The sequence below is a fragment of the Aythya marila genome (genome assembly GCF_965140915.1).
Source record: "Aythya marila genome assembly, chromosome: 2".
In the NCBI taxonomy this organism is placed as follows: domain Eukaryota; kingdom Metazoa; phylum Chordata; class Aves; order Anseriformes; family Anatidae; genus Aythya; species Aythya marila.
The window spans coordinates 123,896,309-123,911,487 of record NC_139043.1 but is presented as its reverse complement, the minus strand read 5'-3'; the positions used below and the strand labels follow the sequence as shown (position 1 = coordinate 123,911,487).

The window sequence follows — 15,179 nt, the reverse complement described above, 5'->3', positions numbered from 1 at the left end:
GGCTATGTGAGATGTCCCCTGACATGTGTAAGTGCCTGTACCAATAAAGCACGTCTGTGGAGCTGTGGATGCCCCATCCCTGGAGGTGCTCAAGGCCAGGCTGGATGGGGCTTTGGGCAACCTGGTCTGGTGGGAGGTGTCCCTGCCCACGGCAGGGGGTTGGAACTGGGTGGTCCTTCACGTCCCTTCCAACCCAAGCCATTCTGCGATTCTCTGACTGTGTAGGGTTAGTGCTGTGCAGGGCACTGCTGTCTGTGCCACCTCAGCACGGGACACCAGTGCGTGGATCACCACCGCGCAGCTCCCGCGTGGGGTCATCTCCGTGGGGGCCACCACCGTGTGGGACACCCGCGGGGACACCCCCGGCCCTCTGCGCGCCTTCCCCGTCGGGGCAGGAGGGCCGTGCCGTGCCGGGTGGGGAAGCTCCAGGCAGGGCAAGGCAAGGCAGGGCAGGGCAGGGCCGGGCCGGGCAGGGCCGTACCACCGCCCCCCGCCCCCGCTGCCCGCCCGTCGAGCCCGCCCCGCGCCGCCGGGAGCCGGGAGCCGGGGCGGGGGTGCCGGTGGCGGCCGTCGGGGCGGCGCGGCGATGGGCGGCGCGGCGCTGAGCGGGGCGCTGTGGCTGGGCCTGCTCTGGGCCGGGGCCGGGACCGGGGCCGGGGGGGGCTGCTCGGAGCGGTGCTGCGAGGGCCGGGACGCCGCCTGTGTCAGCAGCGGCTGGAGGGAGGACGGCGGCTACGGCAGCTGCTACTGCGACGGAGGCTGCCGGCGCGCCGGGGACTGCTGCCACGACCACGGCCAGGCGTGCCCCGGTAGGTGCGGTCCCCGTGGGGGCAGGCTCGGCTTCGGCCCGGGGCAGGAGCGGGGTGGCTTTGGGGAGCAGGCTCCGAGGGCTGCAGGGCTGCCGGCGGCGTGCTGGGATGTCAGGGGTCTCGTCAAGGGGCATGGACCTCGGGGCTGGCACCAGCAGCAGGCAGAGGGGCGAGGAGAGGGGCTTGTGGCAGGGTCTGACAGCTTTCGGGGTCTGCTGTGCCTGGGGTTTGCAGGTTGGACGTTGTTTTCCCTCTAAAGCGCAGCGCTCCTTACTTTTTGCTCGCGCTCATCCTAAATACACATCTATTAGGTGGTCGCCGTCCAGCCCTGCACTGAGCAGCCCTGTAGGGTTTACACCCCTGGTGTCTCAGCCCTACAAGGTTTGTCCACCCTCCCTCTGCTTTACCGGTGCAGGGCAAGGAGTGGGGCAGCCCAGCGGCTCTTCCCAGCTGGCTGGGTGCACGGCAGCCCGCATCCCAAAAATCATCAGCCTGGGCTGTGCAGTCCTGCTAATTAGGGTGTCTTAGCGGGCTCGGCACTGTGCTGGCAGAGCTGGGGAGCAGTGGGGCCCACGTTTTGTGTCCCTCTGAGAGGTGGAGCAGGGCAGAGCTCGGAGTCAGGGCATGCAGGGGGAGCACGGTCCCGTCATCGACCCCTGTGCCATCCGTGTGCCAGAATAACAGGAAGGGAAGGAGAGCATCACGTCAAAGAGAAGGTGCCTGGTGGCATCTTGTAAAACTGGCAGTTTTTACTCACTGATCTCTTGGTCAGGAAAAGCAATAGGGGGAGAACTGACAAGGTGCTTTCTTGTCCTGCAGTCATAGCATGCTGTGGCTTTTCAGTAAACCAAGTGACATTAATTGAAATTCAAATATGACAGGAGAAAGCTAATAAAGATGCACAGTGCTAGCATTAAGATGGAGCTGTAATCTGATTAAAAAATCCACGCTCTTCAAAAAGAGGCTCAAGCTTGTGGGTGAAAAGTGCTAGTTCAGACAGTTTTCTTTCCATGACTTCAATCAGGTGCCTTGTTGTTACTGAGGCTGTATTTGTTGTCTCGGGCTCAATGGTGGTGGCCTTGAAACGCGTGATGTGTTTGCGTGGTCCTTCTGCTGTGCCCCGTGGGGGCGGCAGGTGCTCCGGGTCTGGGCAGGGACCTGCAGCCGTGGTTGTCTGTCTGTCCCTCTGACACCAGAGCTGGAATCACTGGCTAGCCCCTCTGGGGAGCTAAACCAGCAGGGAGCTGTTGCTGTTTTCTGTTTTGTCCATTTCTGGCTGGTTTGAACCCCTCCCTGCCCAGCCCTGTGAGCACCTGCATTAGTGCAAGCAAGGACAGCAGGACAGGATTTTGGCAGCCCAGACAGGTGGTCCTCTAACTCATACATCTCTAAACCACAAAACTGACCACAGGAAGGCACATAATCAGGTAGTTTTTATTGCAAACAGCCAGCAAGTTCTCTCTTGTATAACCAAAAATACTAAAGTGCAGTGGGATTCTTCATCAATGTGGACAAGGATGGTGTTCAGTTTTAAAGTAGTCTTTGTTCCTGCTGGGTTCTGAAATTTTACTGTGACGTGTTTCTAAGTGTTATGTTTGTGTATGGAATGAAACCAAGGGTGTTGATGGCATAGTTTGTTCTGTTTCAGATTCAGAGGTTAAAAAAAAAATATTAAAACAGGAATGTGCGGGAAGGCAACTGATAGCTCTTGTGCTACAGCTTTTTTTGTCATCCTATTCCCCACTCACGGGTTCAGCACAAGCAGAAATGACATCCTTTTGCAAATACTTGTACAGAACAAAGTATTTGGCGAAAGTGTCTACATCTTCAAATACGTATCTGATCAAGAAGTGTTCTCGGAATCATACAAAAACAATGCTTCAAAATAATAGAAACCAACGTGAGTATTTAGGTATTCTAAACCTGCCAACACTATGGTGAAATTCTGTCATTCCTAAAAGTCATGGGATGCCTGGTACTTTATAAATAGATGGCTCGGCAGAAGTCTGTGGGCTGCCGAACCTGTGTCCAAGGGTTTTGAAGTAAATTTCCTTACAGTTCTTTAAAAATAACTTCTTTATAGCTCTAGCAATAAAGAATGGGTATTTTTGTGCATTGAGAGCATTTTAAACAGAAAGTACTGTACAATGAGAAAGCTTGGTAAAACAATGACCCCATCATTTGAGTGGAAATGGTTATTCCGAGAAAATCCACAGACCTTTACACATTACAACATATGTTGTGCAGTGATTCAGTGAAGATACTGTAATCCTTTTTGTTCCGGAGACGGGGAAAAAAAATAAATACGGTGTGACTCAGAAAAAAATTGATTCACAGTGCTTTATATGAAATTAAAATAAAAGAAGTCCTGACCACTCAAGCTGTATTTTGTACGGAAGCAATGCAAGTTTTCTGTGTGCTTTTGAAATTCCAAGTGTCTCATTAGCTTCTGTGTTTTGGTAGGTCCCTGAGCACAAAGCCCATCCTTCAGGTTCTTTTGACTTGTATCCTTCTCTTCCAAATTAAGGCTCATTCTTTCAGCGGACGATCATCTACCAGCACTGTGTTAACTAAGCCAGATCGATGGAAACCTAGACAGAGACCATAGAGATGTAGATAGGGGGCCCTGACACTTTTTGAATGTTTGTGTTTGAGACAGCACCGTTACTTTTACGTCAGCTCTGGGACATAGTCATGTTGGAGAACTTGACATCTTTCCAATGAGGCACAAAACGATGTACTGTCCCTTACTAATTGCTGGCTACTGAGTTCATGAGCGACATCACTGTCCCTCTGGCTGAATTCCATTCTAGCAACCCAATATTCTTATTATTCCACATGACTGAGGCAATTCATACGTCTTCTTCTCAATCTTTACGATCATAAAATTGCCATGTTTTGCTGCAGATGACCACTAGTTCACCGTCAGCTTGGTTTAGTTCCAGTAAAATGTGAAGTCATCCCTTTATCTGTTATGCAGCTGCTCAATCTCTTTGGGAGATTCCTGTGTAGAAAATGTGATGTAGACCTGGTATTATCAACAAATCAAGGTGCTACCATGCGATTAAAATGACATGGAAGTTCTTGCTTCTGCAGGTCATTCTTAGAGCCAGTGCGGAACAGAGGCAACAGATAAGGAAACCAGGCTAGATGACAGTTATGTCCTGTGGGTGGAATTAAGCTGTGTGGTGAGACATTGACACCAATGCTTGTACAATTAAATAAAATGTGGCCAGACTGTTTTCTCGCCCTATGGCCAGGTGGAAAAAGTCTGTTACGTCTGTAATACATATAATATAATAATAGCACTTGTCCTGGGATCCCATGGGGAGGTCTAAGGCATTTTTACTATCACCGTTTTTTTTTTTTTTTTTTTTTTTCTTTTTTAGTTCAAAGTGTCCTTGATTGCTTGTATGCCTGTTGCTGTTGAGTCACCCAGAAAGCAGGCAGTTTGGTCAGAACAGGTGCAAAGTGAAAGGGAAGGAGGGGAGTTGCAGCAGTGTGGTATGGACATCTGCCAGGTAGCCTCTGCGGGGGTTTTATCTGCTTTATGATGTCTCTAGAGCCCTAGGAAATTAGAGATTTAGTGACAAGGCAAACCCGGGATTTTCTGCGTCTTACGAAAACAGTCACGAACACCAACGAGGTTATCAGATTTTATTCCTTCTTCCCCACTTCTCATACTGGCAGAGTCCCAGAGGGCATGCAGTATTTTTCTGAATGACTAGCTTGGGCCCATCAGTTTCCTGCCACACTGATAAAAGAATGTAACTAGCGGTTAAGCTGTAAAGCTTCCTGAGGATTTATATTGTAATCAGGAAATATAGAAAAAAAAATACAATCCAAAACATGTGATATGTTCCAGTTGCAAGCTGATGGGAAACAGCGTGCATGGGAAAGGCAAAAGCTTCATTTAACTAGATAATGAGAGGTACAACTCAAAACAATTCAGAACCAATTGAAGATACCCCAACCATTGATTATAACATATTTCGTACCATTTCCTAAGTACCATGTTGAAAGACTGCCTTTAAAGGAGTGGGAGAGCACAGAAAAATGTGATTCATGCTGAACAGAAAATAATTTTAAGCCTATTTGCAATGAGCAATGAAAACAAATGTTTGAAGAACTAGGGAATTCCTGTATCAATAAGAAACTGTAGTATTAGCACAGGCACGTTTGTTTTTTTTTATAAGACCATCTGTGATAGTACTTAATTTACATGGCAATAATTAGAATTTTATTGAAAAATAAACCTACCAAAAAGGCAGCTAATATTAGGGAAAGCAGCATGGACTTGTACACAGTGCTGCAATGTTTAGAGGGCTTGTTTTACTTCATGGTCGAGGTAAGCAGGAGACACAGCCTTACCTGCTCACTGAGTACCATAGTCTGCAGGCCCTGGACAGATACAGGCACAGCCCAGAGGAACACACCTGCTCAGCCTGGACCCCCTTACCAGATGGCCTCCCAGCAGAAGCGGCTGTTGGGAATGGGCTGCTGCTCAGATCGAATATCCTGGGAGGCCACAGGTTAAGTACTCATCATGTAGAGAAACAACTGCTTGTCCTTGGAGGATTCGTCTTCTTGATAGATGCCCCTGTGCAAGCCGTTTTTCTTACCAGTCCTTTCAGTGCTCTGCCTGCCCAGGCTGCACGGACTTGAAGTTCCTTCTTGGAGGGACTGTACATGTATCTGTTCCTTTGGTAAACACCCAAAGATTATCCTCACCCAGGTGTTGAAGAGCTGTAGTATTCTTTTTGACTACTAAAAACAAAATTGTTAGACCACAGAGCTTTCAAAACCTGGGACTTGGTGTTCTGTACTAAGGTTAATGGACAAATAAAGCGAAGACTTCAGTGTTACCTAGCTTCTTACTCAGGAATAACACATTCATCACCTCTTTTCTGGGAATTGGGCTGCAAAACCTTTTCTTCCAGGGAAGATTATTTGTATCTGCCTGGAAGACAGTTGACATGCTGCGCATGCTTACATTGGCTAGGCTAAGACAGAGCTACCATTTTGTCAGAATATAAATAGAAAATTCAAGGGAAGGAAGTCTAGACTGGAGAAATACTTATCATGCTTAATGTAAATTAGAGCTACAGGGAGCATGCCATTATTAGTAGATGCACTACAGAGAATAAAATAAGGAAGGAATTGGCTAGTGGGTAACAGCTAGGGTAGATCTGAGCATTTTTGAGATTCAAGACAGTATCAAAACTAGCAGATGCTTAGTCTGTCATTTATACCTATTGGAAAGGCTGTGAAAAGTAACAAATATGAAATAAGGGCTCATTCTCTACAAGGTGTGATGATTATTATTTTTTTTCTTAAGAACTTGAATGTTCATTAATCAAAAAAGGTGTCAAAATCTGTAAGTGGGCTAAAGGTTTCAATAGTTACAGGAGAAATACCACAGAATACAAAACAAAGCATTTCTCTTTTTTTTCCCCATCTGAAACCTGCAGTGAACTCACCTAATATATGCCAGTTTAACAGTTAAAGGAAGAAGTTGTCCATACCACTGATTATTAAGCAGGTTTAGGATAGACCAAGGATGCAAGTGTATGACACCTCTGCTCTCAATGCTCTGCACGAGAGAAATGCGGTTTCTTATGATTCGAAGTTCACTTTCAAAATAATGGCAGTTTCCCCATAATGTTTTGGAAGACATTTGGGTTAAGTTCAGAGGAAGTTTGCGATCCATGTGAACTAAAATTCAAATATCCAGTGGACTATTCTATATTTGAGAATGAGCAAAAAAAGGCCTTGAGATTGCACTTTTAAACGCTTTATTTAGAACATTTAAACATCTATAACTGTATCAGTACAAACACAGAAATACAACCCTACACACATCCCCGCATTGCTTTGAGACTAAACAAAATCAAAATTGCAAGTAAGAAAGCAAAAAAACAGGCACGGTCGCATTACTTAAGCTTTTGAGAGCACTTATGATAAAACTGAAGTCTTTACTCGTGATATTTCAATATTGCTTTTCAGCTCTGCCATGCGTTGTTGGGGAGTGGAGTCACTGGAGTGGCTGTGCAGAGCAGTGCAAACCCAACCTACGACTACGCAGGCGCTACATACAACAGGAACCTAAAAACGGTGGGGAACCGTGTCCTGCTCTGGAGGAGAAGGCTGGCTGCCTGGAATACCTGACTCACCAGGGCCAGGACTGCGGACACGAACATGGTATTCTCTCTTTGCTTTATCTGGACACCTGTCCCCCTCAGAGCCTTCATTGTTTTCACTGAAGTAAACGTACAGAAAAAAACAAACAACCAACAGTCTGCAGCTATTTGGTTAAAAATAAAATTTTAAACCGTGTTTTCTACTGTCATTTGCTACTCAGTCTTGATTCATTTAAGTAAACAACTAAGCTGCAAACATTACTTCAGTTTCTTAAGCCCCGCAGTAAGTATCAATTTATCTCTGTGCAGTTAGAACACAAATTTGGTACAAAACAGGAAACAGAGTCATTGTAGGATTCCAGCCCATCCTATTTCCTCATCATGGACTAGATGGCAGTCATTGCTAGATATATTTCTTCTTAATATGGAGAGAATTTAGCAGTAGGGAAGGAGGTCGAAGCCTGATGTTGCTAACACTTTATCACTTTTCCAATAAAGCCAGACAGCATCACCATCCACAAGCTCTGATTCATTTACCTACTGTTACAGTAGTTGAAATATGACTCAGCTGTGTCTTGCTGCCTGTTTTCTTCCTCAGTCCCTGCTTTCATAACTACCTCTGAATATGGTAAAGAAAGAAAACGACGAGCAGCATCTTCTTCCTGGTCCTCAGACAAAGAAGAAGCTGGGTAATCTATTTATCATATATGCATGTGGGTCATCTTGTTCCATAGCCAACAGCTGGCTACAAAGAAAAATATAATTAAATTTGCTGTAATTCAACAAGCTGCAGCTTGTACTGTTTTTCTCTCCTGCAGTTCATTTGCATTTTCTAGATGTTCTTTGTTACTTGTTAATTGTCCGGAATCAAGTATTGGGGTCGTGGCAAATTTGAGGATAGAAGCTTTTGAAAGCAAACAGTAAATAAGGCTAAACCCAAACTCAGTAATATCCATAAAGTGTAAGCCTGAGAAATTAGACTTAGATCTCTGAACAAACAAAACAGGCTGGATGCAATTGGTCTCAAGAGCTTGTTTTTAACATTGACATGAAAAGCAATAAAAATCTCTTGTTTACCAGTAGAGAGGGTTGTCACTGGTTCTGTAATGCTCATAATGCTTTTCCCTATGCTGCTCTCCCCAGAACAGTAAAGCTGATAGGTATTCTTAAAGCTTCTCTCCCATTTTCTCTCTTAGTATTCATAGAAGAAAAAAATACAGGTTACTGAGGTCTGTTTTTCAACATAATTTAAGAATACAGAACACAACCAGAAAATGAGATAATACATAAAGCATTGGACTGTGGCATGGAATGTGGGAAACAATTTGCTTAATGTTTTAAAGATGTCATTGCTCAGGTTAGGGTCAGAAACAGACTTTTTTTTTTTTTTTTAGCAACAAGGATGTCTAACCTGCACTTCACAAATAACCACCTGTGTGATATATAAGTACATTTAAAGTTTCTATCTAGCTTGTGCTTTAGCAATCACAGCTAATTTAATACTTTTCTTTCTGAGCAGTTACTGTGTGGAATTTAAAACTGAATCACTTTCACACTATTGTGCTTTGGAGAATCGGCCATATGCTCGATGGATGCAGTACCTACGAGAAGGTCATACTGTATGTGTGGCTTGCCAGCCTCCAGCTATGAACACTGACACTCATCGTTGTTCTGGAGATGGCCATAATGCAGATGGGTAAAGAGAACCTTTTTTTTTTTTTGCATTCTTCTGTACCAAAACCCAATGCAGAACTTAAGGTCACATTAAAAGCTGTGCTTATTATACCTAAAAAATTAAAGATTTCAGTTTTCACAGAAACTGCTGTGTAAAATACTTTGCAAAATTTTCAAATACTGATGTATTTAACACCCTGATAAAATTGGTAATTGCAATATAAAGTTCAGTGTGAATGCTTTACTTACTATCATATGGGGAAACTGCAACTTCTGTAGTGCAAGAGGTCTTTTTACAGCTATGGGCACTCTTACTTAAAAAAGTCTGTTTTCTGCCATAATCCATAATCCTGTTTCCAGAACACTAGTATTGAATGAAGGCCTTTAACATTTGTAACGTGTTTTTACTTAATCTATATATTTTATACATATCTCCATGTATCTATCACTTAAGACGCATGCTATGTAATACCTATACAACTGTTTATGCAACCCATCATCCTGTATACTCTACATAGGAACTTAGTGCTTGCTCTAGAACGCCTACAAGTATAATGAACATCTTAGTCTTCAAAATGCTTTTGAACTAATTAATATATTACATTGTTAGGCAAATCTACTCTCAAACGACATTATAGAACATAACCTACTAACATGAAATAAACATTTTTTTGTGTGTGTTTGTAAACACATTAATTTGTAATTACTCACTTATTATCACATTTCAGAGGTAAAATCTTACGCTGGGAAGCAGTTGGCAACTCTCGCTGCCAAGGAACCTGGAAGAAGATTCGGCAACTGGAACAGTGTTCATGTCCCCTTGTGCATAGCTTTATTTTTACGTAAAAGTTTAGAAGACCTTTAAAATAGTAACAACAAAAAATAAGAAAATTAACACCAATGCAAAAAACCCTGCATCTTTCTGCTGTATTTTGTGGAGCCTAAATGAACTTTAAAGGAGTCAAACTTTTGGAAGAAGTATTTTGGGCAAAGCTCTTTGCCTGAATACAAAACGCTAAGACTGATCTTTGTACTAGAATGCTGTAAGCAAGTTCCTATGTTTCTGTTTGTAATTAAAGAGCTAATGTTTCTAACCATAGTAGCTTCTTTTTCTAAGATTCTCATTCTTTACAGGCTATAGTCCTGTTCACAGGCACCAATCCTACTCAGTAGTGAGCCAGTCAAATGTTCTCAGCTCTGGGAATGGTTACCATCATCATTAAATTGTAAGGGTGAATAAAAATGAAAGTTTGCGAGCTAAAACCAGGCTTCAGTTTAGATCCTTTGTTCCTTCCCAATATCATCTAGACAGTTGTTTATACTGCAAGTGGGTAAGTATTTTTTGCCTACATTGCTGTTTCCATGTTCAGCCACCCTCATAAAAATGTGAGAGTAGTCAGTGTCATTAAGGAAGTAGTCTCACTAAGGACTTCATATCACTAATATACAAAGTGAATTTTATGGCAGACAAACGTAAACAAGATTTCTGCAAAGAAGCAAACAGTCTTGAAAAGACCCATTTCCTTAATGAATGGTAATTTATTTAATCTGCCTTGACTAGAATTTTGCTACAGCAATTTGCTTGCTACAATTAAAAAAAAATAATAATTAATCTTGCATCTAGGAATAAGCAGTCATGACTAAAGCCTTGGCTAAAAGCCAAAAAATCACTTATTCGTAGTTAAACTTGCTCATGTACAATGATTAACACAGAAACCTACAATATTAGAGCATAGGCAAAGATGCTATGCATGTAGCTCAAATCCTTGTTTTAATACCTATTATTTGTGTTGAATTATTGTTACAGCCATTGAAGAGACTGCACACTGCAGGTCTCACTTGTCACACACCTGCTATGTTTGTTTTTGTTTTGAATTGTTGGCTTACAGCTGCTCTAACATTCCTTGCTGAAGTGCATAATCCGTATTTTATCAAGCTTCTGAAATTCACCATGTGTCCTAAAAAGAAACGATGCCTTAAGGTCGCGAAGTTTACTGTTAAGGCACGCAGTATCTCTGTGGAACCTAAAAGAAATTGCGTGCCACAGTTGCAAAAAGAAACCTGAGCATGTTGGCAAGAATTAGGAAGGTGATCCGTCTCAGGTCCTTTCCACATTTAAGAGTAGTACACAAACCTTTCTAATGATACTTAACCATTTAAACTCAATGCAAACAGGCTTACAAAACAGAAAGTGCAGAGATGATCTGAATACTTCATGAACATTTCTGCCCTGAAGAATGTATTTCTTCTTTTGTAACCACGAAGAACACCTCTGAGAATTTTATTTTATTATGACCAGTTCAGATGGATGCTTTTCCTTAATAGGTTCTTGTAAAATCTCCAAGGACAACAACCCAGAAAACACCTGAACTGAAGAGATTCCACTTTTAAAAGAATGCTGTGATATTTAAGTTCTAGATTCCAGCTAGTATGACAGTGGGAAGTGTGTGTTTTCTGAGGTCCTGGAATTCTTTTCTATACAATCCAAAGCAAAAGTGGCAGCATAGCACCACCACCCATCTCTTACAGTCTCTCATGAACAGGACAGTTACAGTAACCAACTGACGCCTTGATGCAGGCAGCTACCCATCAGAGGGTATCTGTGCTTGCTAGTGCTGCAGAGAGTGTAGGTAAGATAAAACCTGTTTCATGGGCTGTGCTATCTGTGCCAGAACAGAGTCCCGCTTTGGCTTTCTAAGAAAGGAGCTTCCCCTTCTCTGCTGATCCAGAAGAATGCCACTTCTCAAGACAGGGTAGGTAGCACAAGATAGTCATGAGAAGTTAAGAGCTAGTATCATGCTGTTACTTCCGTATCTTTTCCATTCTCTTCTGCAAGATAGTAACTGCTATTATGCTAATAGAAATAATTTCAAAATAATCTTCCTTCTAGTACTTAAGCTTAACTCTAAAAAAAAAAAAAAAAAAAAAAAAAAAAAAGTAATAAATAAAAATACCCCAGCATGTTTTCCCTCCGATTCATACAGAGAACCTTTAATATTTATAAACATAAACTTACATGGGGTACTATATTTTTAAACAGAAAAATTAGCAATAACAATACATACATATTTTTTGGTATGACTTACTGACAGAGATGACAAGTCTGACCGAAATTTCAAAGTGAGGTGGAAACAGATTGGAATGACTACAGTAGAAACTAAAACGATAAAGAGCTCCATCTGATTACAGATACAAGCCTTTAAAAACTACAGAACACTTGACTCTTTATTAAAAGCCTCTATTAAGCTAACACATTGCCAGTTACTTAAGACCCCTATGTATGATTAATTTCACAATCACTATAAGAATTTTCACATTTCGAAAATGAATCCGCCTCTCGCATATAGATAGAAGACCAGGCTTTATATTTAAGTCATCATTACGTCTGTTTCATGTTTTAGGGCAGCAACAGTGCTGGAGACTGAGACAAAAAGAAGTTACTCTGAAAAGCTGAACAAGATCCTTACGTAAGGAAAGCTCGAGAAGAGTTGATTCCTGTTACCCAAATTAGTCTTACTTGATCTTGCACAGTGTTCTCCAACGGTCTTTTAACATGACGCTAGTTCGGTTGTTGAAGTCACCATGGACCAGAATTTTAGCCCAATTACCCACTCCAAACTTCCTTACTCCTGATTTCAGTTTCTTGTCTTCTTCAAGAGTCCATGGCTAGGGGAAGAACAGAGAAAATACAGGATACTGAAACAAAGATATTCATGTAAGAACAAAGCTTGTAGCAAATATATAAGTATTTATATAGCTGTCTAGTTACTACACAACATAAGTTTTAACTGTCAGTAGGCTCATTTTGATTTCTTTTGAGCACCATAACTTGACACTAAATAGAACAAGAAAGGTTATGACTCAAGTGTTAAAACACAGTAGCAGGCATCACTTAGAACAAAAACTCATGCTTCAAATTTCACAAGTTACAGGAGGAAAAAAATCCTGAAAACCAGAAAGGCGGCATGCAAAGTCTGGCTTCAACCCAAACACGCTTTCCAAAATTTTACTTTGTAAGCTAATTGAGCCAAGACAGACTGATTGATCCTAGCATGTGTCACAAAAGAAGAACCATTTTGTGACAGATTAACTTGCAAACTACGAACTTCAACACCATTCACCAACAACAACGGAATTTTAGTGTGCTGAGAAAAAACAATTCCTAAAGCTAAAATGCTGACAGAAGCAAAATCATACATACAGATTTACAAGTGACATCAGCCATACCCTCTGATGACAGGTATCTACACCTATTTTAGCTTATTTATTAAGCCTACTAAAGTCTCACTGTCATGACTCACAGGATTTTTAACCTCTAAGTGATGCCATTTCTCTCATAAAAGGAGAGAAAATTACTTGCAGTTACACATCTACAAGCACTTCCTTACATCTAAGTTCTCCAGCATAGCAGTTCTTCCTTAGTTGTTTCTCAATACAACTATCTCAATACAATTTTAAAAGTACACACAGAAAAGAAAGCTGAAGTCTAATACTTGATAAAAAACAAACAAACAAACATTTTTTAAATATTGCAGCTTTGTAGGAAAATGTACATAGGTAATAAAAGATTAAAGATCTTATATATCTTATTTTTAACCAGCGCATTTTTAATATAGTCATACGTAGTCATTATTTCACTCTGGAATAGCAATTCACAACTTTAAAGAAACTATTTTAAAACAACTTATTGTACCAGACTATAATCTTTTATGCCTTCAAATTCTTCTTTGTTTAATAGTGAAGCAATCATACCGATGCATCCTAAGTACACCTCCTCAGACAAACTGACTGCACATCTATACAAATAAAGAAGGAATTTGGAGCAACTGTTTAAGAAAAATATACCTAAAAAGTAAGGATCACTTTCTATTTCAAATTGGAGCTTGATAATGTGTTCTGTTCAGATATATTCCCCCAAATCTGAAGTGTAGACTCCACTTACAGAAAAAATGTTAGCTCAAAATTTTAATGAGATTGAGCTGAGAAGTACAGAAAATTGTGCTCTGTAGGTGTTCCATTTAACTTATCTGTGTTCGTTTCTGCATCTTGCACCGGAGAAAGCCTGCTGCTCCTGATGGTCTCACAGACCACAGTAAGTCATGACAGATATAAATGGTAAGTTTTCACTGGGCTCTTGCGGGCATTGAATACCAGCACCTTCAACACAAAAATCTAAATCTAATTCTAGTTGCTGGACTTCTACAAATACATGATGTGCACATGTATTTGTGTATGTCATGAGAACTTGACTGCCAGAACTATAGCCAAGAAGCTCTCTTTAGCATTTCACCAGTGCCTGTGCTTTACTCATTTTGGAATTGCAGTGCACCAGCAAAAAAAGTCAGTGTTTTTGTTCATAGCAGCAAATTTACACACGCAAGTGATCAAAAGCACTGCAATTATTTAGTTTTGTTCTATGTGACTGAACATGAAGCAAAATAGTTAAAGTATCATAGCCCTTTGCAGGTCTAACTAGTTAAGAAGCATTTGCAACTAATAATCTCACCAGTAAGCACAATTTAATTAACAAAGGAGCGAATTATTTCTAAAAGCGTGTCCTTTCTAGAGCCTCATTATGTGAAAAATTGAAATTGCTGTTCTTATTTAATGTATCTTGTTTATCCGACAATTTTGGTGAAGAATGTGTTGCATAACTGCACTGATTTTGACTGGGATAGAGTTAATTTTCTTCACAGTAGCTGGTATGGTGCTGTGTTTTGGATTTGTGACAAAAACTGTATTAATAACACCAATATTTTAGTAGTTGCTGAGTAGTGCTTACAGCACCAAGGGCTTTTCTGCTTCTCATGCTGCCCTCCAGTGAGCAGACTGGGGGAATGCGCAAGAAGATGGGAGGGGACCCAGCCAGGACAGGTGACTCGAAGCAACCAGAGGGATATTCCATACCTTATGACGTCGTGCTCAGGAATAAAGGCTGGGGGAAAGGAGGAAGAGGGATGGGGATGTTGTCTTCCCAAGTAACTGTTAGACATGATGGAGCCCTGCTTTCCTAGGAATAGCTAAACATCTAGCTGCTGACAGGAAGAAGTGCATGAATTCCTGATTTTGCTTTGCTTGTGTGCAGTCCTGAGGACCTAAGGCACACCATATTCAGTGGGATGTATTTTTTAATCTTCTACTACTTGAACCTTCAACTGGGAAAGCTGCAACCATGTCCCTCAGCCACGTGGTACAGACACTCCACAGCTCTAGGTGCACTGAGTTGGGCTCCTGGAGGTGGGCAGGAGCTGCTAGAGGAAGCAGCTGCTCCTAACATCCTTTAACAAATTGGAAACGAGCAGGATCTGGCCAAGTTGTGAGTATTCCCAACATCACACACCCATGCTCCTTATATGATAGGGGACTGATCCTTTGGTAATGTGCTTACAGCATTAAGTTTTTAAGCAAACTTACAAAGCATTATATGAGGGAGGATGTGCTAGTAAAATCCATGGGCGAATTCGAAAAAATTGAAGAAAAAAAGACATTTACACAACATAAGAACAGTAAGAGGTGTAGATGGCTCAAGCTGAAGGTCTAGTGGCTACAGTCTGTC

At 41.8% G+C, this 15,179-nt stretch overlaps 2 protein-coding genes across 2 annotated transcripts in view; one reads left to right on the top strand and one right to left on the bottom strand.

Annotated features, from left to right (window-relative positions):
- The first annotated feature begins 251 nt into the window (after positions 1-251).
- Positions 252-12,134, top strand: SBSPON (somatomedin B and thrombospondin type 1 domain containing). The gene is made up of 5 exons (XM_082752256.1): positions 252-809; positions 6,816-7,010; positions 7,548-7,638; positions 8,469-8,645; positions 9,352-12,134. The coding sequence occupies exons 1-5, from the start codon at positions 587-589 to the stop codon at positions 9,467-9,469; spliced, it is 804 nt and encodes a 267-aa protein (XP_082608382.1). The 5' UTR covers positions 252-586; the 3' UTR covers positions 9,470-12,134.
- The window catches only part of TERF1 (telomeric repeat binding factor 1), a 24,194-nt gene continuing 18,361 nt past the window's right edge, over positions 9,347-15,179 (bottom strand). Inside the window, exons 10-11 of the mRNA XM_082752255.1 lie at positions 12,141-12,289; positions 9,347-9,482 (exon numbers count right to left, since the gene is read on the bottom strand). Of these exons, the coding sequence (XP_082608381.1) occupies positions 9,434-9,482; positions 12,141-12,289 (198 nt within the window). The 3' untranslated portion in view covers positions 9,347-9,433. The remainder of the gene's footprint in view (positions 9,483-12,140; positions 12,290-15,179) is intronic.

Coding starts and splice junctions, on each gene's coding strand:
- SBSPON (XM_082752256.1), top strand. CDS start 587: ATGGGCGGCGCGGCGCTGAGCGGGGCGCTGTGGCTGGGCCTGCTCTGG. Junction 7,639..8,468: donor TCAGACAAAGAAGAAGCTGG/GTAATCTATTTA, acceptor CTTTCTGAGCAG/TTACTGTGTGGAATTTAAAA. Junction 8,646..9,351: donor GATGGCCATAATGCAGATGG/GTAAAGAGAACC, acceptor ATCACATTTCAG/AGGTAAAATCTTACGCTGGG.